The sequence below is a fragment of the Eubalaena glacialis genome, chromosome 11 (assembly GCF_028564815.1).
Source record: "Eubalaena glacialis isolate mEubGla1 chromosome 11, mEubGla1.1.hap2.+ XY, whole genome shotgun sequence".
Lineage (NCBI taxonomy): Eukaryota > Metazoa > Chordata > Mammalia > Artiodactyla > Balaenidae > Eubalaena > Eubalaena glacialis.
Window position 1 is genome coordinate 42,512,830 of NC_083726.1, and position 22,883 is coordinate 42,535,712.

General features: G+C 42.6%; 1 protein-coding gene across 1 annotated transcript in view; it reads left to right on the top strand.

The window, feature by feature from the left end:
- Positions 1 to 257: 257 nt before the first annotated feature.
- The window catches only part of E2F7 (E2F transcription factor 7), a 29,210-nt gene continuing 6,584 nt past the window's right edge, over positions 258 to 22,883 (top strand). The window contains exons 1-8 of the mRNA XM_061206362.1: positions 258 to 341; positions 8,035 to 8,310; positions 9,416 to 9,584; positions 14,036 to 14,326; positions 15,573 to 15,731; positions 17,205 to 17,339; positions 20,048 to 20,233; positions 20,734 to 20,806. Of these exons, the coding sequence (XP_061062345.1) occupies positions 258 to 341; positions 8,035 to 8,310; positions 9,416 to 9,584; positions 14,036 to 14,326; positions 15,573 to 15,731; positions 17,205 to 17,339; positions 20,048 to 20,233; positions 20,734 to 20,806 (1,373 nt within the window). The remainder of the gene's footprint in view (positions 342 to 8,034; positions 8,311 to 9,415; positions 9,585 to 14,035; positions 14,327 to 15,572; positions 15,732 to 17,204; positions 17,340 to 20,047; positions 20,234 to 20,733; positions 20,807 to 22,883) is intronic.

The following is a 22,883-nucleotide window of genomic DNA, read 5'->3' on the forward strand; positions in this document are numbered from 1 at the left end:
TGTCCTGTTGCTTTTCATTAAAAATTATTATTTTTGTCGGGGTTTTTTTCTTCCCAATTTCAGTAATTACTAAGCACACTTAAGTGTTTGTGCTCGTTCGTGTGCGTTTTGGAGAGTTGGAGTGGCCACAATCCTGAAAATTCCCAGGATGAGTTTAGGGAGCGGAAGTTCATGTTCATGAGCAAGTAATAGATATTTTTGTTGAAGGAAAGAATATCCAATTTAAAGTCATTTTCTAATGTAACTGTGCATTACAGATGGAGGTAAATTGTTTAACACTAAAAGACCTGATCAACCCCAGACTAGATTTTGCAATTGAAGATGGGGAAAATGCACAAAAGGTAAGTGAACTTAAATACCTTAAGTTCTATCATATTTAGGATGGTGATGTCTAATTCAATTCAGGATTCCAACATGCCATTTGTATTTGTCTTATAAACATAATAATCTTGATGAACATTTTAGGACTATGCTTTTCTTTTCTTTTTTTTTTTTTTTTAATGGAGGAGGCATCCAACCATTATTGTTGAATTTCTCAGTCACTGCAGTGGTTAGATGTAATGTTGAAACCGACTTATATGAATCAAAGATATGCTAGACACTGCAATCAAAAGTTTAATAATTGTAGTTATCAAGAGTAGAATTAGCTAATGCTGGGCAGGAATATTAAGCCTCAGTTCCCAGGAAAATAGACTTTTTTACTCTAAATGCTAGATTATTAAAGTGCAGTGAAATGTTCTTCATCCTGATGGACCAGCTCCTAGAGGTGGTTCCATTCTCCCAAGAGCATGACCAGTGTCTCCCATATAGGGAGATAAAGTGACTGAGCTCACCAAGGACTCTTTGAATATTTTACAGTGTTACTGCTGGTTTTGCACTGAGCTTTCCCTTGTGGTTTTTGCATGCCTTGTGATTTGTAAGACAGTAGTAGCGTCTTCAAGAAACATTAAGACGTGAACCGGCCATAGCAATGTCTAAACCGGACCCATGTCAGCACAATGCCCTCACCAGCCGGTGCCCTACCGAAAAGGTGTAATAGCTTGTTAGTAGCGAACATCTAAGCATTTTTGGGCAGAGGCAAGTAGATATGACAAACCCAGGTTTAGAAAGTTTAAATATCAATCTGAGCATAGCAACTTCCATAGGCATTGAACTTCTCTGGTTCCTGGGCTTAATTTTAGGCTTAGCACCCACAATGAAATTGTCCGGTTGCAAAGCACCTGTTATATGGGCCTTTGAAAAATACTTGACAACCGTTAATTTTGGGTAGGTGTGAAACTGTATGCTATTTCGTGTAGGGGTTTTTTCCCCCCAGCATTTGATTTATTTTTGTTAGGAAAAGAAGTATACCAAAACATTATTCTTTTAAAGAGCATTTTTAAAGAATTCGCTATGCTATCTGAGAGTGGCAATGCCCAGACTTTAAAGTATATATTCAGAGTTTTGGCTTTCGGAGTTTCAGAGCAAAACTTTTTGTTTTCCTTCGTAATTTGGATGGGACAGCCTTGAAAGAATGTGTATACCTTTATATAAAGCCAGTGTCCACCTCTTTCCTTCTGGGTCAATGACTTTTTTTTTTTTAAAGGTTTCTTTTTTTTTTAACTTTTTTTTTTTAATTTATTTATTTTTATTTATTTTTGGGTGTGTTGGGTCTTCGTTTCTGTGCGAGGGCTTTCTCCAGTTGCGGCGAGCGGCGGCCACGCTTCATCGCGGTGCGCGGGCCTCTCACTATCATGGCCTCTCTTGTTGCGGAGCACGGGCTCCAGACGCGCAGGCTCAGTAGTTGTGGCTCCCGGGCCTAGTTGCTCCGCGGCATGTGGGATCTTCCCAGACCAGGGCTCGAACCCGTGTCCCCTGCATTGGCAGGCAGATTCTCAACCACTGAGCCACCAGGGAAGCCCATGGGTCAATGACTTTTTATCGTGCCTTCAACAAGGGTACTTCTCCTACTCTAGTTAGCCCAGTAAGTGCTGTGCCCAGCTGAGCTTCCATATTTTAGTGGGTGTAGAGAAAACCTCAAATGATGCCATAGAGATCTGGGAAAGTGATTAAAATGTTTGAAATAGAATTCACGAGCAGGGCTTATCTCACCTGTCAAAGAGACGGCACAGGAAGGGAAGAGAGTGCTCCTGCGAGATGCTAGGCTGGGCTTTTGTCTCTCTTTTCACATTGCTGTGAAGTAAAGGAAGGAGGATTTCTAGGGTTGCCGAGAACGTGGGATCTGGAGTCAGAGAGATCTGGGTTCGATTTCCTGCTTTACTATTTGTTAGCTTCATAACCTTGAATAAATATATTTATTCAGTCTTTCAACAAATATTTATGTTTCAGGGGCTGGGGGTACAGCGGTTTAATAAGTCTCCTAGCTTCCCTAAGCCTATTTTTTTCTTCCATAAATTGAAATTAATAAGTAGCCTCTCCTCTCTGGGTGTCTGTAAAGCACCCAGCAACCCATACTGTTCACACCTTACTCATTTGAACTGACAGCCCAAAGATGAATATGATGCAGGCCTGGCCCTCGGTTACCTGAGACACTTTCAGGGACTGAGATGTAAAACTCACCAACTAGACTGTGATTTGGTAAGAGCTATAGGAGTGGGAACCAAGTGCCCCAGCAGAACAGAAGATTAAGAAAGAAATTCATGGGGAGTCTAGAGAAAGTTAGAAAGCTTCACAGAGGTAATATCTGGGCTGAGGACTTCAACTATAAGGAAAGAAGAAGGAGTAAGACGATCATTATAGGCAAAAGAATCTATATGAGTATATGTGCTGTGGACATTCAAGAAATGTTCACAGTTTCCAGAGTGGCCAGAAGCTAGTGGTACTTCTTGAAACCCTCTGGTGGGTGCCTGGAACAGTATCCTGTGGGTCAGTCGGCATTTAGAGGACTTACCTTTCTTGACTGTCTGATCTTCATTGCTCAAGGTCTATAGGTAGGCATGCATCTTCTTACCACTCATGGAGAAACTTTTCTTTAAAACATAAAGGAGTTTTCAACACCATTACCCAATCTTACTGTGCCCAAGTTGTGAGATTACAAGCAAGACTCTCCTCTTCAGTTGTCTACAGTGCATTTAGGAATGACAAAAGTAGAAAAAGGATGGTTTGGGATGAAGCGGTGGACAGCAAGGATTGAGCTGTTGGGAGGGCTTTGTGAACGAGATAACACTTTAGCTAGGGCTTGAAGGGATGAGTGCTAAGACTTAGGCAAGTAGAGAGGAAGGAAACTAGTAAAGAAGTAAATCAGCATGGTAAATTTGGGGACACGCCTAGACTTAGTGGGCATGGGTTTTCTTTGAAGGTCATTCATCTTTTGGGAGTGGTTAAAAAAGAAGGTGAGTTCAACTTGAAGCATATATTTGTACCCGTGTGATTACAGGTAAATAAATATGTGCAAGAGGCAGTTGGTTGCCTGATCTGGGAATTCACGGAAAGTCCTAGCCAGATACAAACTTGGGAATTAACAACATACAGGTTGGTTTTAAAGCCTTGTACATGAGTGGGTGAGCTGCCCTGGAGAGAGCAAACAGGGAGGTGTGGAGGGCTGAGTTTCTAAGAGTGGAAAAAGAGGAGCCAGTGAAGGAGGCTGAGAAGGAACAGTCAGAAGAGAACCAAGAGAGAAAAAAGTGGTAGCTCAGAAGGACTGAGAGTTTTATAAAGCAAATAGTCAACAGTCTTAACCGTTGCAGTGAGGTCAAGTGCAATATTTTGCCATTGGCTTGTCAACTGACAGATGACCTAAGTGAGAGCAGTGGATCAGAGCAGACTGGCGGTTTGAGGAGCCCCCTGGGAGACAGGCAGGGGAAAGCCCTCCGTGTGGATTACTCGTTCTGGAAAGTGCGCTCTGAAGGGAAGGAGAGTTGTTAGTCAATAGCTAGAAGGAGACGCCTCCTGACGTGCCTGTCATATTTGCAATGAGTCTTAAACAGTAGGTCGGGTTTCAGCGGGCAAAGCTTAGCCCATGGCGTTAGAGTCAACGTGATGGTGTGAGCAACGGCTCAGATGTGATAAAATTCGGGGCAGGTTTGAAGAAGAACGAGTGGACTGTTAGGGCAAAATGTGGGACGTGCATGAGATGGGACTGGAAAAGAGGTTGGCAAAATGTCACCAAGGGCCTTGAACAGGCTGATGACTATGTACTATTTGAGGTAACATGATCAAAGCTGTATCTGAGACAGAAGCAAGACTAGAACCAAGATCTTCTAATTACCAGGTCCTTTCCATGTCAGCTTACAGCTCAGTCATAATGCTGGTATAATAAATAATAATGATGACGATGGTGATGAACATTTGCATAGCACTTCACAGACTACAAACTGCGTTCACTCTCATTATCTGATCTGGTCCTCACAGCAACTGCATGGCAGGTAAGCCAAGGTGCATCACCTCCATTTGCACATGATAACTGGAGAACCCGTTTCCTGGGGACTCTCTCCGGGCCCTCTCTAATTGAAGAGGTGATTTCCAGGGTGTTGCAGCTTGACTTCCTGGCAAGCAGATCTGACGTGGAGATTAGTGTGCAGGTGGTTTATTAGGGAGTGCCCTGGGGATGGGTGCCCATTTAAGGGAAGGGAAGGCAGCAGAATTAGACAGAGGGAGAAGCAGACCTGCAGAACAGTCTCAGTGGAAGTTGGGTTTACCCCATGGGGAGTTCTGGGATGACCCCTCGGAGTAGTCCTGAGTCGGGGTAAGGGGACCAAGCTGTTACATGTCAGTGCTGCCTCTCCCAGCCGCTGAGGACAGTACCAGCCTCTCGGGAAGGGGTGTGATCCCGGATGAGTCAGCCCTCTTCAGCCAAAGCGTGAAGAGGCTTACTATTGGCATTACTCCAGCAGCTGGGGAACTGAGTCATTCATTCCAAAAGTGAGCCAGGTGCATCCCAGTGTCCACCACACGGCTGGGTAGCCTTGCTGGAAAGCCTTGGAGATATATAATTTGGTCTGAACCCCTTATTTCAAAGATCTGGAAACTTGGGCCCAGACAAAATGAACAATTTGTGTACTATCAGAAAGATATAGAGTGGAGTCAAAAACCGCTCTATTTCTGAATTCTCATTCCAATCCCCTTTCCTTTGCCTTCTACAGTGTCAGGATTGCAGGACAGACAGGCGGATGGAGCAGAGTGTGATTAGATTGCAGCTGACTTTCTGCCCACCTGAAACCTCAGAAAACAATTTGCTTGGCATTTTTTTCTGTTGAGTAGAGGTGTGATAACGATCGTAACCTACCACGTGATGTAACTCCCCTCCTACTTTAAGTATTACTTAAACTGTAGTGAAAATATGTCAAAGTGCTGGAGGAAATAATTCATCTGAATTGCTCCTTGGTAGGGGAAAAAGCAGGAGCTCAGTGTTCCTGGGAGGACAGGTACCATGAGGGCAGTGGAGAAGGATGAATCTCTGCACCTCAACAAGCCTGGGACACGCCCTCCACCGTTGGGATACCTTTTGAAATAACTAGATAATCAAGGCCCTGTGTTCCTTGAGCACATGCGAAGGGGAAAGCATTGTGCCAAAAACTGTGAGGAATGGGACGTGTGGAACTAGCTCCCTGACCTCCAGAAGTGCACAGTCTCGTTAATGAGATAAGACACACACCCAGGAAGTTAAATAGCAATACAGTGTGCTATGTTATATTAGCTCTGAGGGCCAGGATGGATGGTAATAAAGAACAGGAAGTGGAGCGGGGGGAGAGAGAATAGCTAAGTTTTATTGAGTGCTCACTATATGCCAGGAACTGTTCTCATAACTCTGGAGATCAATGTTTTTATGAACTTCATTTTCAGTTGAGAGAATTAAAGTGAGAAGGGAATTGCCTGCTCTCACCCTGCTGATAAGTAGCAGAGGCCGGTAAGCTGGCCCTACCAGCCCGCATGCAGAACTGCTTCCCATGCTGCCTCTCCATAGAGGCTAGTGGGGATTCGTGGCCTGCTGGATACCTTTTGTTGGAGCTGCGAAAAAGATAACTTCCTCCCAATTCACACCCAGGACAAGCTTACTTCTAGATGCAGAATTTTGGAAACTTCTGCTGTCAGCTATTTCTTGCCTTACCAATGACTTTTATACTGAATGAGGTTGTATGTGACCTTGGGCAAGGCACCCTCTGTGTGCCTCAGTTTCTTCATCTGTAGGCTAGAAAAATACTACTACCTCGGTTACAGGATTGGATGAGGAGTTAATAGGTGTAAAGTGCATGAAACAGGTATCATGTGTAGCATGTAATATGCACTCAGTACTTTCCCTTGAGAGTTCCCTTGTAGAAGACTTCATCAGAATTGTATACTAGTAGGGATTTGTTAAGAGATGTGAATAGATGCACTGCCTCAGGCAGGATGCTTACTGCGGCAATGGCGTGAGAAATCGTCACCCCCATCTCCACCCCTTTCCTGTTACCCTAGGACAGAACCTCACCATGGCTAGCTGGCAGCTTCTGCTGATGCAGAGAACAAGAGTTGGCCTGCTACCACAAACTCCAGTTTCTCCCAAACAATTTTTTTTTAATTTATGTATTTTATTTATTTATTTTTGGCAGCGTTGGGCCTTCGTTGCTGTGCGCAGGCTTTCTCTAGTTGCAGCAAGCGGGGGCTACTCTTCGTTGTGGTGCGCAGGCTTCCCATTGCAGTGGCTTCTCGTTGTGGAGCACAGGCTCTAGGCGCGCGGGCTTCAGTAGTTGTGGCACGCAGGCTCAGTAGTTGTGGCTCGCAGGCTCTAGAGCGAAGGCTCAGTAGTTGTGGCACACGGGCTTAGTTGCTCCGCAGCATGTGGGATCTTCCCGGACCAGGGCTCAAACCCGTGTCCCCTGCATTGGCAGGCAGATTCTTAACCACTGCGCCACCAGGGAAGTCCATCCCAAACAATTCTTTTTCCTTCTTCATATGTTGCTCGTTTATAGGAAAACACTTTTTTTTAAACCACTGTTCAGCCAAAATCCAAGCATGCAATAATCTATAGAGTGATATTGTGTGCAGGAAAGGGAGTGACAAATATGTAATTCATCCACCTTCCTAATTACGTAAAGGCACTATTACCTGGAGGTGAGTTCAACTATGGGAAGAGCAGAATCTTTCTGGGTTTGAATGGCAAAAACTTATTTTAGGGGAAAGAAATTTGTTTCGGTAACTTAGTAATTCCAAACGCGAGTTGTGTGTACTTAGTCCTTTTTCTTCATGGATTAATGGACCCATCATTAATCTTTTCTTTTAATTATCTGAGATAGTCTACTCAAAGAGTCTGGGGGAAGGTGCTAGTCCACAAACTATTACCAAGCTGCAAAACATTACGAACAGAACTTGAGAGTTTAGCACTTAGAAACCTCTACAGTAATTCAGTTGATCCTGCCCCTGTGACATCTAAGCCTGGGCTCAGTGGTCTCTTCTTGTCAAACAAGCTATAGGTCAAGTTGAGTGGCAAACTCAAGAGGAGAGTCACATGTGATGGGAGTTGCATATGAGTCCTATGAAGTAAGACCATGTATCAGTCTCCGGGAGTTTTCAGTCTGTGAAAAACCCTGGTCCTTCACCAGGGGTAGTTTGAGAAGCACTGCTCTGGGGCAGTGACATTAGATAGCTGGGTGGTTTGAAATGTGGCATTTTGTTGGATGCCCTTCCATTAATCTGTCCTGGTAATTGCTCTATTAGCACTGGTGAACATTGAACAAAAGCATAATTGCTCTTCACTAGTTAGTGCAAACTCGTAAATAGTGTTTAAAAAAATATGTCACTTACAAGCAATATGGACTCAACCCACATTTGCTCTTATTATCATCCCCGCCTATTACAAGCATCCACCAGTGACGCATAACACTCATGACTTCTTTCACAGAGGTGCCGTGAAAAATATGCTTAAAAGGAGTAGCAGCCACTCTTTGGTTCCCATGGATCCTTCTGTTTATTTTCATTAGTCCTATCCTGATATTTTTCAGCCCTGAACATATAGTCTGTTTGTATTTTCATGACTTACTGAATAATGGGAATAAAGTATACTCTTAGCTGATACCTGCCCTTTCTCATTTTCGCTAAAAGGTCTCTTTTTTAAAATAGGAAAATATATTTGTTGATCGCTCAAGGATGGCCCCAAAGACGCCAATAAAAAATGAACCAATTGACTTATCGAGACAAAAAATCTTCACTCCAGAAAGAAATCCCATCACTCCAGTTAAGCTTGTCGACAGACAGCAGGCAGAACCATGGACACCCACCGCTAACCTGAAGATGCTCATTAGTGCTGCCAGCCCAGACATAAGAGACCGAGAGAAGAAAAAAGGACTGTTCAGGCCCATTGAGAACAAGGACGATGCGTTTACAGACTGTCTGCAGGTAAACGGGCTGTCCTCCTAAGGCCTTTCATAGAATTTTTAAATGTTTACCTGATTATTAAAAAGTCACAGAATTCTCAATTTTTTGGTTACTATTGAGTCAAAAGCAGTATTCCACTTAATCTTTTAATTTATTTACAGCTGAAGTGGAACTCTTATTCTATATCTCATTCTTCATAATGAATGATTTCTTTTCTTCTGTATGATACTCTCTTCACCAGTACACATTTTTAAATGATAAATTTTTTAAGCAATGATATTTAATAATTTTGATTTAATGAAGAAATTTGGATTTTTTTTTAATGCTGCCATGAATTATAATTTTTGCTTTGACTTTAAGGGTAATATTAATCTAAATGTTTTTGACTTGGGGAATTTTATCATTCTCATGTATGTTCAGTTCGTTGGTTTGGGGCTTTAAAGTTAAATCATCTTTAAATTACCTGTCCTGTAGGGAACCAGAGCTACTGAATAAGCAGCATATCTATACTTTTTAAAAAAAGTTTTTCTTGGGGCTTGAATTGAGCCTTTTTCAAATGTGAGTTGATAAGACAAGGACACTAGTTTAATGTACTTACAATAAGAAAGAATAAGGAAGAATAAGATTTAGCTCCCCCTGTTCAGTTCCATCAACCCTTGGTAAATTGTGAAAAGTAAAGAGTTTGGTGACACAATGCAGGCAAGAACATCGCACATTTTCACGTTAATAGGAATTACACGGGATCTTAGGAAGAGACAGATTCTGATACATCGGGTCTGAGGTGAGGCCTGAGGTTTTATATCTCTTAACATGCTCGTGGTGGTGCTGATCTCAGTCTAACAAGCATGCTAGTAGCAAGGGTGTAGCAACCTATAAATGACTGCATTGTTCATTTTTTCTTTTAAACAGTAGACTCAGCCTCAAATCACAAAGGAGGAAAAGTTCAGTTCAGAGAAAGCAATAGGTAAAATGTTAAGAAAATTAGATTAGGAAATGTATTTTAACCAGAATCTAGGATGGTATGGATTTGGATGTTCCCCTCAACTCGCCAATACCACCCATTGCAATTTCTCTGTTAAGATGTTAACTGTGACATTTCCCCCCTCCCTCTGTCTGCCCTCTGTAGCTTGATGTTGTTGGGGACAGTGCTGTGGATGAATTTGAAAAGCAAAGGCCAAGCAGAAAACAGAAAAGTTTAGGACTCCTGTGCCAGAAGTTTCTAGCTCGCTATCCAAGTTATCCACTGTCAACTGAGAAAACTACCATCTCCCTAGATGAAGTTGCTGTCAGTCTCGGTATGTATCATGGGATCACCTGGAGGCCTGTCTCCAGTTACGGTGAGAAGTTGATTCCTCGGGCAAGCCAAAGGCTTCAGATCACCTCCTTTACTAAGTAAAGAGCTGACACTCAAAAGAGTGAGGACAGAGGAGCAGGTAGAGCTTTTCTTCTGTCATCATCATTATGCATAGAATTCCAGGGAGCCTTTTAGGCCTGAGGGTCAAACAAATATTTGGTTTTCTTAACCTTAAAAAATATGTTTACAGAAGACTCACATTACAAATTAATATCTAATATCTTAATTCCATGTTATTTCAGACAGACTCAAAAGATATTTAGAAATATCCTTCTGTTTATTTTTTTAAATGCTTCAAAGAGTTCAGAGCTGGTGTTCTTTTTGTTATAAAGCATGATTTGAAAGCAAGAGCATTATGTTTGAAGCCCTATACTGTGACCTTCACAGCAAGTCTGCCCAACTAGTAAAAGCACATCTGGATATTACTCAAACAGCTAAGCCTTATAACAAAGAGGAATACATGCGTTCACATGGCGTGGGTGTGTGTAATGTGCAATGGTGTCTGGACTATAAATATGCAGACCGCTGATTCAGGATAGAGACTCCTAGTGGACGTGGATTGCAGTTGGTTTCAGGATGAACATACTGTTGACAATAAATAAGTAGAAATCACATGATTTGAAGATGTCAGAGTGTTCCCTTAAAAGATTAGGAGGGTTTGCATACAGGGGGAAAAAAAGTCTCGAAGAAATCAGCCTAGTAGGCTTTATGATAGATTATATTTTTAGTTTGTTTATTAGTTCTATATCTTCCCGTAGCCCAAAGAATGTGACCCAGTAGATGATTATCAATCTGAATTATTCAAACTGATGGCTAAAAAGATTTTATTTGCTGGAAATTAAAATAACGAGGAGCCAGTGTGTTGTGATGGGAAGACCATGGGCTGGACTTTGAGTAAGACGGAGCTGGATTTGAAGCCCAGCTCTCTAATTTATAGACTGTGAGAGCTTTAAAAAGTTAATTATTTTTTTCTCATCTATAGCATAGGGGCCATAGCACCTACCTTGAAGAAACTTAGAAAAGTTGGGGATAATGTCAGTAACATGCCCAACTCAGAGCCTGGCTTACTCCTATTGCTACATGGAACAGTTTCTACTCAGCTCTCATTAGAGGTACTCCCCCCACCCCCTCCACCATCCTCAAGCCATCCTGTGATCCTCTACAGCTAGGAAGAGGAAGCAGAGGGCTTTGACGGGGAGCCATTTTAGAACCCAGAAATAGAATACAATATTCTGGCATTGGTAGCAATGAAACAAGAAGGGGAAAGTGAGCCAGCTGGACAGAGGCTTGGTGTAGACATAGCTGAGGAACTGGGTCCTGGAAACTAGTCTTAAGAAGATGAGGATAGGGACTTCCCTGGTGACGCAGTGGTTAAGAATCCGCCTGCCAATGCAGGGGACACGGGTTCGAGCCCTGGTCCGGGAAGATCCCACATGCCACGGAGCAGCTAAGCCCGTGTGCCACAACTACTGAGCCTGCGCTCTAGAGCCCGCGAGCCACAACTATGAGCCCTCGTGCCACGACTACTGCAGCCCGCGCGCCTAGAGCCCGTGCTCCGCAACAAGAGAAGCCACGGCAATGAGAAGCCCGCACACCGCAACGAAGAGTAGCCCCCGCTCGCCGCAACTAGAGAAAGCCCGCGCGCAGCAACAAAGACCCAACACGGCCAAAAATAAATTAAAAAAAAAAAAAAAAAAGAAGATGAGGGTAAAACAACAGATCACACAATGTCTTTCTCATTGGGGCTCATGAAGCCACCTTCCTCCATATACCCTGGCCTCATCAAGAGTCCTTGCACTGCTATCAGTGCAGAAGACAGAAGATTAGATGTTGGAAAGCTACCTTACAGGTCCCAGGGAGGACAGAAGAGTGGGCTCCTACTCTCATATGGGCTGTAAATCCCCATGTTATAACCGCCTGGAGCAGAATGCCAAAGATTTTTGCAACAGCTTCCTGCTGTCTCACAATTTCCAAGACTTGCCAGATGAACTTGTCATCTCTCTTCACGTGAGATCGTAAAAATGGAGTCCCTTCCTAGAAGCTGTTTCGGGGGTAACCATCTCTTGGGATTGAGTCTAAACTCCTGCTCTATCCCAGGTCACAAGCTATAAGACCATATTTTAACCAAGGATGTGCAAAGCATTCAAAGTGCATTCATTCCCAGTTTCTGGTCTCATGTAGATTCGATACTGATATTATAGGTAAGAGGTTAAAGAACTGGGAGTGACTTTAGTAAATGGAAAGTTACACAGCCTGGGAAACTATTTATTGGGCTGAGATGCTCTTGATAAGCTCTATGGGGCATAAGGGAAGCATGGTAACAATTGGTAAATCCTCAAGGGCATAACTAATGCCATGCCTACGATTAATCGGGTTGCCTTGAATACAAAAGAAAAAGAAGGCTCAGTGCCAGGGAAGACTTTCCTGGCAGAGCAAGCCCCAGAGTTACCTGCAGGACTTGAGACCTGTGACGTGGGACGTTTAGGCGCACCCAGCCAGTGGACAGTTAGTCCAGATTGCAAAGGTGAGTGATTACTCAGGCAAGTAGCTGCCTATGGGCTTTTGCCAGCACCACCTTCTGAAAACTTACGGTGCATATCAAGCATCATCTTCCTCTCTTAGTTGTCCAAATCTTCCTTTATTTCTTGAGATGTCTAGCCACTAGATGGAGACTTAGCAGCTTGTGTCTAATACAGAATAACAAAACAGCCAGACCTATGGTTGGCCCTGGGCTGTCTCAGTTGCATTCACATGACATTTCCAATGGGAAAGTTTATAACGTTCCACTCTCAACAAGATGTGTTAATATATGAAAACAGACGGGAATAAGGAGCCAGGCAGATCTGGACAAGGGGCTGCTGACTGCTCTGGCCAGCACCTTCCAGCAGGCATCTGGCACCAAAGCCTGAGCTTTTTTGAGAGTGAAGAACCTTTCAGGGTCATGAGCCGAAATGTTCTGATTGACTGCGAAATGCCTCTTCATGCATGGGATAGAATTTCCTCTCAGCTCCACAGTTTTCATTGTAACCTGGTTTATTTCTTGTGTTAAATCTTTGAAGGGCCAAGAGCTACGTGCACCAAGTCTGCCCTGATTATAGAACAGCTCTTGGCAAGTAAAGAGAAAGAAGGCGTTTTTGTAGCTGGGCCAGTTTTCTGGGAGATGCCTGGAGGCTTTTGTTACGGATACTTAGGCGAGAGCACAAGGGGCCAGTTGAGTCCCCAAAGCCTAAGGGCCTATTGCATAACAGGATGAGTCAAGATGGAAGATTTAAAAATCTGTTTCTACTGTCACCTCTTAACGCTAGCAGGAATTTTAGGTATCTCCAGTGCCACGCAGGAAGTACTGATATTTACCAAATAACATACAAAGAGTAGATAAATTAACACCTATCAGAAACCCTTTAAGTTTATGATCACATTTAATCCTCATCATTTTATGAGATAAATACTAAGGCACAGAGAGATTAAGTAACTTCCCAGGCTCACCCGACTAGTAAGGGATCACGCAGGGATTCCAGTTCATGCAGTCTGACCCTGAAGCCCCCGCACTTAACCAGCGTAAACATTTTTAGTAAATTCAGTGGACTGCTCGTAATCCTGGCTATTTAGGGAGTGTTGGGAAAGTGGGTAGGGAATTGATGAACTGGATGGTCAGCCTGTGCTAGAGTTTCTGTGCTTTATTAATGGGCTGTTTGGCAGGATACAGTGAATGGGAGCACAAGGAGAGTTGTCCGCAGGTGTGATGAACAGAGGGAGACTTGTATGTTGTTCCAGCCCTGGCACTAGCGTCCTCTAGCAACTTGAGAAGGGTGCCCAAGCCCTTGACTCCTGAGTTTCCAGTGCAAAATGGGAAACAAAATATTTACCATCTGCTTTCCTTACTGGCCATTAAGAGAATTAACAAGTAATTTTTTCACATCATTCAAACTCCAGGAAAGGAGAATATGGTCCAATAAGGAGTTAACAGTTACTGGACACAGTTCTATAGTCTGTATAACTAGGAATACAAGTCAAAATCAACCATCCAACATGCATCAAGCATTTATTACTATGACGTGTGTTGCTCAAGCCCACCAGTTTTAACGCACTGAAATGTTCATGTGGTTTGCCTAACAGGTCCAAAGAAAAGTTGCTCTACTATTTATGTAATACAGATGGAACTATCATCCATCTCAAGGTGGATGTTTATCCTAGATCTTATCGAGAGTTGGATCCCAAGAAGAAAAAAATTTCTTTTGCTTGCATTCATATAGTATGAATTTGTTGAGCAATTATATTTGCTGGGCAAAGTATCACACAAAATAGCCCACAGACAAGGTCCAAGCCTTCAGGGAATTTATACTCAAAAATGTTGGTCGGCATGATGATGGCTGGCTTCTCTTTTTCAAACAGGCGTTGAAAGGAGACGCATCTATGACATTGTGAATGTGCTGGAGTCGCTGCATCTGGTCAGCCGGGTGGCCAAGAATCAGTACGGCTGGCACGGACGGCACAGCCTGCCGAAAACCCTGAGGAACCTCCAGAGGCTAGGAGAGGAGCAGAAATACGAAGAACAGATGGCACACCTCCAACAGAAAGAGCTCGACCTGATGGATTATAAATTTGGAGAACGCAAAAGAGATGGCTGTCCAGATTCCCAGGATCCACAGTTACTGGATTTCTCTGAACCCGACTATCCCTCTTGTGAGTCCACTGTACCCACACGAGTAATGGCAGGGAGAGGGCGATGGTGTCTTCTGAAGAGGGTCACTGCTAAGAATGGGAAGAGCCAAATGGATCACCCTGGAGGGAGATGTCCTCTTATTCTCTTCTCCTGAAGACAGGGAGACAGATGGCTTCCCGACTGGGCTGCCCACTCGACCTCACTGAATAACTGTCTAGTGGCAGTTTCACTTGGTATTTGGTGTGTTTGGACCGTAGATCTCGAACGGTGCTCCCGCTTCAGATTGACAGCCCCATGCTGATTCCGGCTTGTGAGCCTTTAAGGAAAATTTACTTGGAAAGAATTTATCTCTTCAAAGGATCCTATTTGTTTAATTATATACTGGAGTAGATGACTTAGAAAAGAACCCCATTAGCAGAAAATACTGATTAGAAAGACAGACAACCTTTATTTGATGCAGAATTTTTTTTTACTTAATATTCCATTGTTCTTCCCCTCCCAGCTCATATTTATGCTGTCCCTCCTTTAACCATCGATCTTCATTCCCACCCTGCTCCTCCTTGCTAAGATAATAAAGTGCAAGTATCCCTAACGTTTCACTTGCATTTATAAGCAATAGGAATGGAAGGGTGGGCCTGGCTTTCATTCCATTTACTACCTCATGCCTTTTAACTCCACCCTATGAGCCAGTTCTTATCCTAATAACCAGAGGAGACAGCCGTCTGTCGGCGATGGTTTGCCTGCCATCTATGGCAACACACATCTGATCAGTGTCTCCTATTTACTTATTGTTTATTTCTTCACTTATTTCTGAAAAGCAATGGAAGAGGTGGGTGCCTACTATGTGGAGGGTATAGTCTAGCTATTGTGGGCTCAGAGAAATAAAAGTGGAGACCTTGCCATTGAGGGAAGAGTTGATGTCCTGAAAACAGTTCCTGATCCCTAACTCTATCCTTTTATCCCTCTACTTTAATCTTTTCCAAAGTTGCTTCAGGAAAACTACTTCATGGCTTCTATTCAATGAAGTATGAATATAAAGCATTTCAGAATTTATACCTACTGTAATTTTATGACCCACAAGAAAATCTGTCTTATTTCTTTGTGAACCATCTTTTTATGATGTGTGTCCAACAGGCTTCCGCTGATCACTGTAACAAGAGTGATGTTTCCATCTGCTGATACAGTTAGATAGGCCTGGCAAACTAGAAGTACAGTCTCTCTTGTGGTAAATTACGTTTTGACGCTTTTGTTTTATTCCCTTTGTAGCATCTGCAAACAGTAGAAAAGATAAGTCTCTGAGAATTATGAGCCAGAAATTTGTCATGCTCTTCCTGGTCTCCAAAACCAAGATTGTTACTCTTGATGTCGCTGCCAAAATACTGATAGAAGAAAGCCAAGATACGCCGGATCATAGTAAATTTAAAAGTAAGCATCTTCACCTAAATCCACTTATCAGCACAGAAAGAGTGGGATGTCATATGCTGATGTTTGCTGCCTCAGAGATTTAAAAAATTATTTTTTTTTTTTGAGACGTGCACTCCTTCCTGCCTTCATAAAGGTTCTTGGTGCTGTGAGAGGTAAGCTGGTCACATACTAGAATTCCTGTGAAAGTTCTGTCCGATGCCTTTTCCTCGGCAGAGTGGATGGTGGAAGCAGAATGGCATCCCACAAATGCAGGTCAGGGAGGATGTAAGAGGCTTTGCATTTCTCTTTAGTATCGCTGCATCCAAGACGGAATGTCTGAGTTTTCTTTCCCTTCTTTCCTTGCCCCCTGCATACTCTTCTGATGGGTGGACATGAAAGTTGTCTACAGGTAAGAACCAGAGGAATGAGCAGGGTAGGGTATAGGGGTGGTGGGACGTGCCTGCTGGATGAGGAAAGTGTTTCCAGGTTTCACACCCCGTGCATCTTCCTCTTCCATCAAGCCTGGGTGCTGAGCCAAAGGCCCCTGGCTCCTGGTAGCTCATTCAAGCCCTGAGAAACCATGAGCTGAACATTCTCTAGCTTTTTTTTGTTTGTTTCCAGCTAGAAGTATAGCCACCCTGTGGGAGAAATGACTAGATAAAATCCAGCTCTATCCAGATTGGGAACAATATGGCATCTGGGGTGAATGCTTGATGTTTCTGGTCGGTAATCAAAGCCCTTTGCTTGATCCTAGCCCTAAGTTCAAGTAAGTTTCCGACCTATAAGTTGATTTCTTGAATAGAACTTACTTTGTGGGCATCATCCTGCCTGTTTAATGTGTTACCACCACTCTGAATTCCTCCTCCAATCCCTGTATTTTCAAATGTCTCTCCCAAAACCTCTTCAGACTCAGGGAATGCCCCTCCCACACCTCCCCCGCTGGGTGGCCAGAACACTGGGATTAAAGGGGAGGCGCTGCCTGTCTTCAGCACAGTCGTACCTCGTAACCTTGAGCCCTAGACGGTCTGTGTGCCCAGCAGTGCAGCCTCTCAGGAAGCTCTGGGGAATCCCTGTCATTTTCACAGCCTAGCTGCCCTGTGGAGCAGGTGCCACCACCTCCTGCTGGAAGAAACTCCGGGCAAGCTTTTGACGAGCCGCAGATCAGAATTACATTTCCTAAGCCTTTCATTACAGCCCATTTCCCTCTCTTGGTACGTTTGCAATCACAGCGATCCTGGCCTGTCACCAGGTACCTCTTGTACGAGGTGTGAAGTTGTGGAAATGGGGGAACACAGTGACCTTCCCTTAGTGTCATCAGATACATAAATCCTGGGTGATTTCACGCCGGAGCCACTGGTCTCTTCATACTACCCCACTACTCTCTGCTAGAGGCTTATATATGGTGGCTAGAAAGTGACCTGTCACATAAACTAAAACGTAATGGTGTTGCTGACCAATGTATGGTGTGACTGCAATTGTCTTTATATCTTCTAGCAAAGGTACGACGCCTCTATGACATAGCCAATGTTCTGACCAGCTTGGCACTGATAAAGAAAGTGCACGTAACAGAAGAGCGAGGCCGGAAACCCGCCTTCAAGTGGATTGGGCCTGTGGATTTCAGTTCCACTGGTAAGGCATGGTTTTGCTAGGGACTGTTTTATGTATAATCCCCAGTTCCTTTTCCAAATCATACATCTACCACACAGTGAGACTGATCTTCGCCTTCATTTCCCATCACCCACATCACATTCAAAATTAGACTAGTGACATCAGTCTTGGAACAATGAGCCTTAGTCTACAAATGGTTATGCTGGTTGCCTTACACACAGATAACTTAGAACCTGGCAGTTTCTGGAACTATTAAAGCACAGCTCTTTTGCATTTTTTATTTTATTCCAAAGTTCCTGGAAGTTTGGGACTGAGCATTAAAAATGACACTTCATGAAAGAAAAGTTTTTTTAATTTTTTAAATGACACTTCTTATGAACTCTGGTTGTTTCTGCATTAGCAGAATAAAACATTGTTTTTCTTTGAAATTCCAGATAATGTAAAAATTATATCAATTACTATCCCAAAACTAATATGTGGTAAGATGGCTTCTAAATATAGTATGGATGTAATGAACACCTTTTTTGTAATTTATTTAAAAGGTTGCTAATGTCATAATTTTACTAAATTAGAGCAAAAGAGGGTATTATCTTCTACTTACTTCAAAAGTAATATTTGCACAACTGCGGACTGGATCCTTCTGCACCAGCTACTTTATGTATGGCTATGCTGCCTGGAAAAAAGCCACTAAAGTTATTTCTAAGTTACCTTTCCAATTTTAGTCTTAGTAGTATAAATTCCTGCACTTAACCCAGGCTTATAAAGGATATAGCTCTCTACCTCACTGGTAACACATTATTCACTTAGGAACTAGATGAAACCACTTAAAACCAAGTATAATTAATTCAACCCAGCAAGTACTTACTGCATGTGGACTATGCAGGCATACTTCATGTTATTGCACTGCGCAGATACTGTGTTTTTCACAAATTGAACGTTTGTGGCAACCCTGCCTTGTCAGGTGATGCTTAGCATTTTTTAGCAATAAAGTATTTTTTTAACTAAGGTATGTACATTGTTTAGATATGGTGCTATTGCACACTACAATATAGTGTAAGCCTAACTTTTATGTGTACTGGGGAACCAAAAAATTCATGTGACTCGCTTTATTGCAGTGGTCTAGAACCAAACCCGCAATATCTCCGAGGTTTGCCTGTTCTAATGCCGTGAGAGATTCAAAGACATATGTGATACGGTCCCTGCCAGCATGAAGTGTACAACTTTGCCACTTTCTACTCCTCTTCTGGCTTCTCCCAGTCTTTTCACCTGTGAAGCTCTCTTCCCCCTTTCAACATAAAGATATTCTATTCAACCTTCAAGATCTCACTCAAACATCAGCTCTTGCATGAAGTTCTCCCTGATCACCCAGAGCAGAGTGTCTCATCTAAACTCTTGCAGTTTGGCATCATGCTATTGTACTTGGTGATGATATTATGCTTTGTCCCTGCTGTACAATTTTGAGGGCAGACACAGTTTTTATTCACCTTTGATTACACCCTAGTACCCAGATCAGTGCCTTATGCACTTCAGTTGGTTAATGAGCTTCTATTGAAGGTGTATAATTAGCACACATTTGAAAATCAGAGAACTCTTAAGCACTACCCATGGCAGTACTGGCTCGGTAGGAATTCAGAGAGGATGTGGGTTAAGTTCTTCCCAGTGGTCTCTAAGGGATCACTGTCCTGATGTCGAGTGTCTTGAGAGCCACTGTTTTATATATTTTGTCCAATATTTTATTTGTTTCAGGAAGGAGGGTAGATATGATCCATTACTATCTTGACCCATTTTCTTCTTTTTGATTCTATAACTTCTGATTTTTTTTTTTAACTTCCGATTTTCTAAACAGGACATCTGTTGGGTTTTTGTTATAAGAAAAAGAAAACTATAAGTGATTTTCTTTTTCAATACTTGTGTGTTTCAGAAAATGTAAGTCTAGCTGGGCCTTTCAGTTTATTAAATCAGTCTTATAATTTAAATGTACATGCTTTGAACTTACAAAAAAATAGCACAGATGAGCAGGGTAGGAATGACTATCTGAACAACAGGGGTCATTTCTTTATAGAATCTAGGCCTGGTTCTGTATAGAAATTTCTGTCCTGATTTCACACAGGCTTATTTAAGCATAAAATGTGCCTCCAAAGCCCAGCCTTCTATTATCCTCACTGTTCTGTAGCATTTCAGCCATGAAGTTTCTGCTGACCTTATTCCTTTGGTCACTTAGTAACTGAGCCTCCTACTGCATAAGAAAGAAATAATAAAGCATAATAATAGAAAACATAGGTTCTTATACTCATTGCCCTAGGGCTGTGGCGTAAGAGGCTGATCTCAATTAATGTTAAAATCTCTAAATATGCATGTTGGGCTGAGTATGATTGGGTTTTCCTTGGATTTCTCTGCCCAAAGAAAGCATCTAAAATGTCAGGTCCGTTCTAATTTGGGTTATAGAACATCCTGTTCTACTTTTTTTGCAGTTTAGATAATTTTAGAATATATATGGATTCAGTCTTACTTTAAAGTCATCCACTAACTTTTAAAAAGGACTAGTACAATACATTGAAAGAAATTGGGGTTTGACACAAGGCTCATAAAGTTCCTTTGATTGTCTTAGTTTTTAATTTATAGGGTAGCTCCATTACAATGATAGGTCCTCAAAGCCATATCTTAAAAAGGCTAAAATTATCCTGAATTATAGCTGTATAACAACACTACCAATTCTCTTATTTATTTAGATGAAGAACTAGTGGATGTTTCTGCATCTGTCCTACCAGAATTGAAAAGAGAAACATACGGCCACATTCAATTCTGTGCAAAACAGAAGCTTGCTCGACATGGCTCTTTTAACTCAGATCAGGCTTCTGAGAGGATCCAGAGGGAAGTGAACTCAGAACCCAGCAGCCCTTACAGAGAAAAACAAGGTATCTGCCTTTACTTAATCCATGGAATCCATCAGTCACCATGTAACTGTAGCCCGACCCATGCACTGTCATTTTAAAATGAGCTGACTCTAGGCTCTGCCTGTTTTTTTCACTTACCTCAAGTGAAATGATTTGGGGGGGGGTAAAAGAGTTGGTGACTTCAAGGTTATAAACATAGCCCCATGCCTGAAATTGATTCTAGTCGGCCTTAAAGATTGAAGATCATTTGGTTTGCCATGGTTGGCCTGTTTGATGCATCTCAGCAATTCATCAGACTTACAGAGCAATACTTGCTTTGTTTTGTTTTCTTACTAATATTTGATGAGACCTGCATTCACCATTAACAGCTAGCTTCTGGACATTTCTCTATTTGAATCAAAACCAGAATGGATTTGAGATAGTCTTATAATCCCTGAGCTGCGAATAATGAATCCTGCTATATATAATTGGTGTGTATAAGTCCCTTGCTATATTCGCTAGACCTTCATTTTCCTTTTTAGGATCAAGTGGCTACTCCTTAGAAATTGGAAGTCTGGCAGCTGTCTACAGACAGAAAATAGAAGACAATTCACAGTAAGTAGTCTTAAAAACTCCAAGTATATTTTTTTCTATTTCCTAGTCTTAACTTTGACTAAATTGAAATGCCACCCATCAAAAGGTAAAATTTAACAGTCCTGCTCAAAAGTCAGCCATTTGTTTATTAAGAATTTTGTAAGTTTCCCCCTTGTGCCCAACACTGTGCAGGATATGGCATCAGGGACACAAAAGTATGAAAAATTTATTCCCCTAGGCCATGAAAGCTTACAAGGAAAAAAATAAATAAAAAGACAAATACAATGAGAAAAGACAAGCCACTACTAATGTGACCCTGAGAAATGACACATAGTCCCATGAACCACTTTGTCATCATCGTAGCTAACGTTGTTTATGAACTACCAGGTACTATTCCTGAAGTTTTATGTGTATTATCTCATCTAATATCATAAAAACAACCTTTTGAGGTTGGTACTATTATCCTCATTTTACAGAGAGGAAACTGAAACCCAGAGAGGTTAAGTAACTTGCCCAAGGTCACAATGCTATTAAGCGACAGAGCTGAGTCAGATTTGGGGTCTGATTTTCAAGGAAATCATATATTAGCAGAGGAAATGCTAAAGCGAAGACAGGAGGGGTTTATAATGCCAGACATGGGAAGAAACAGATTTTTGAGCCAGGATCAGGGAGTGGAGGGGAAATAAACTGGTTAGTCTGGCCCTAATGATTTGTCCAAATAGGATCGTGAAAGGAAGTATTTATAAGAAGAGCTTGGGATATTGGAGGTAAGTAGGTCAAGTTGGCAGAAAGCTTTGAAAGCCAAGTTGAAGAGTTTGGATTCATTAGATGGATGGTAAAGAGTTATTGTAGGTTCACTGGAGAAGACCATTCTGGCTGCTTTAAGCAGGTGGGGTTGGAATAGAGAAGGGCTTCAGATTAGGAGATCATAGAATAGAGCATTCCGAGTCATTCTGGTCTGCTGTGGTGCTGGTCTGAGCCGTGTCAGCTGCGGATGGACAGAAATGGAAATCAGTATAAGACAGTGAGTCAGCAAGAGTCACTGAAGTAGAAAAGAGGCATCACAAAGAACACCTGGGTCTCAGGTGACGGTGGTCTTACCGGTGGAGATGGGGAGGTTGAAGGTGAATGGCCAGAGGTAGGGCAGTGGGCGCGACCATCAGCGTGGGCACGTTGTTTCATGGAGCTGAGTGATAGCCATCACTCGTTCCGGGAGGCTGTGGTTGGAGAGCTTTACCCGTCTCTGCAGCCCCGTGCACTCCGCTTATTCCCAGCACCACAGGGGGCGAGAATGTGGGCAAAACTGCTCTCAGTGATTCCATCACAGAGGTTTAGGGAAATCCCTGTTCTCTATTTACTAGTTCTTAAAGGAGTCTCAAAAGAGTCTTCCTCATCTACTTCCAAAATAATACTAAAAATATAAACATGCTTTCTAGTATTTGGAAATTTTTCTCTATAAAAGGCCCAGACATCGTTTATAATCTCCTAGATTGAGGGGACTTAATTTTGAATGTGTGCTGCCTAAAAATTCTGTAGTAATATGGAGCAGAATGGGACAAGAATGACAGAAAATAATTTTGTAGATAAATTTATTTCCTCACTCACTGCCCACTTCATTTATCTCACAGTGGATTTGAGACAAACTAGGTGTGTCCTTTAAATCAATGTCTGGCCTAGACTCTGTTATCTGCCCAGGATCTCTCACAGTGATTGACTGTGAGACCCCACTGGGTGACCTTCAGTGGGTGGATTAGCCTCTGAGCTTCAGTCTTCCTCCCTAGTAGACGGGGGCAGGGGGGATGGATGAGAGTAGCTAGTGTTATAATAATTATGTGAAATTATTACCCTATTATGCTAGTCATTGTAGCATCTGTGTGCCTGGGAAGGGGTACGTGCTGGGTAGCTGATGACTATTGGCTGTGGGAGAGGCAGGGGAGGAGCCTCTATTAGCCCTCACCTGAGATCCCCCTACCCCACCCCTAACCATCCATCCAGGTGATACGGTCATCTGCCTCTGGAGTCGGCTCACGTGCTCAGAGAGTGTGCTTTAATAGCATCCTGAGCAGTATTCTCTCACTCCTGCTTTGGTGCATCTCTC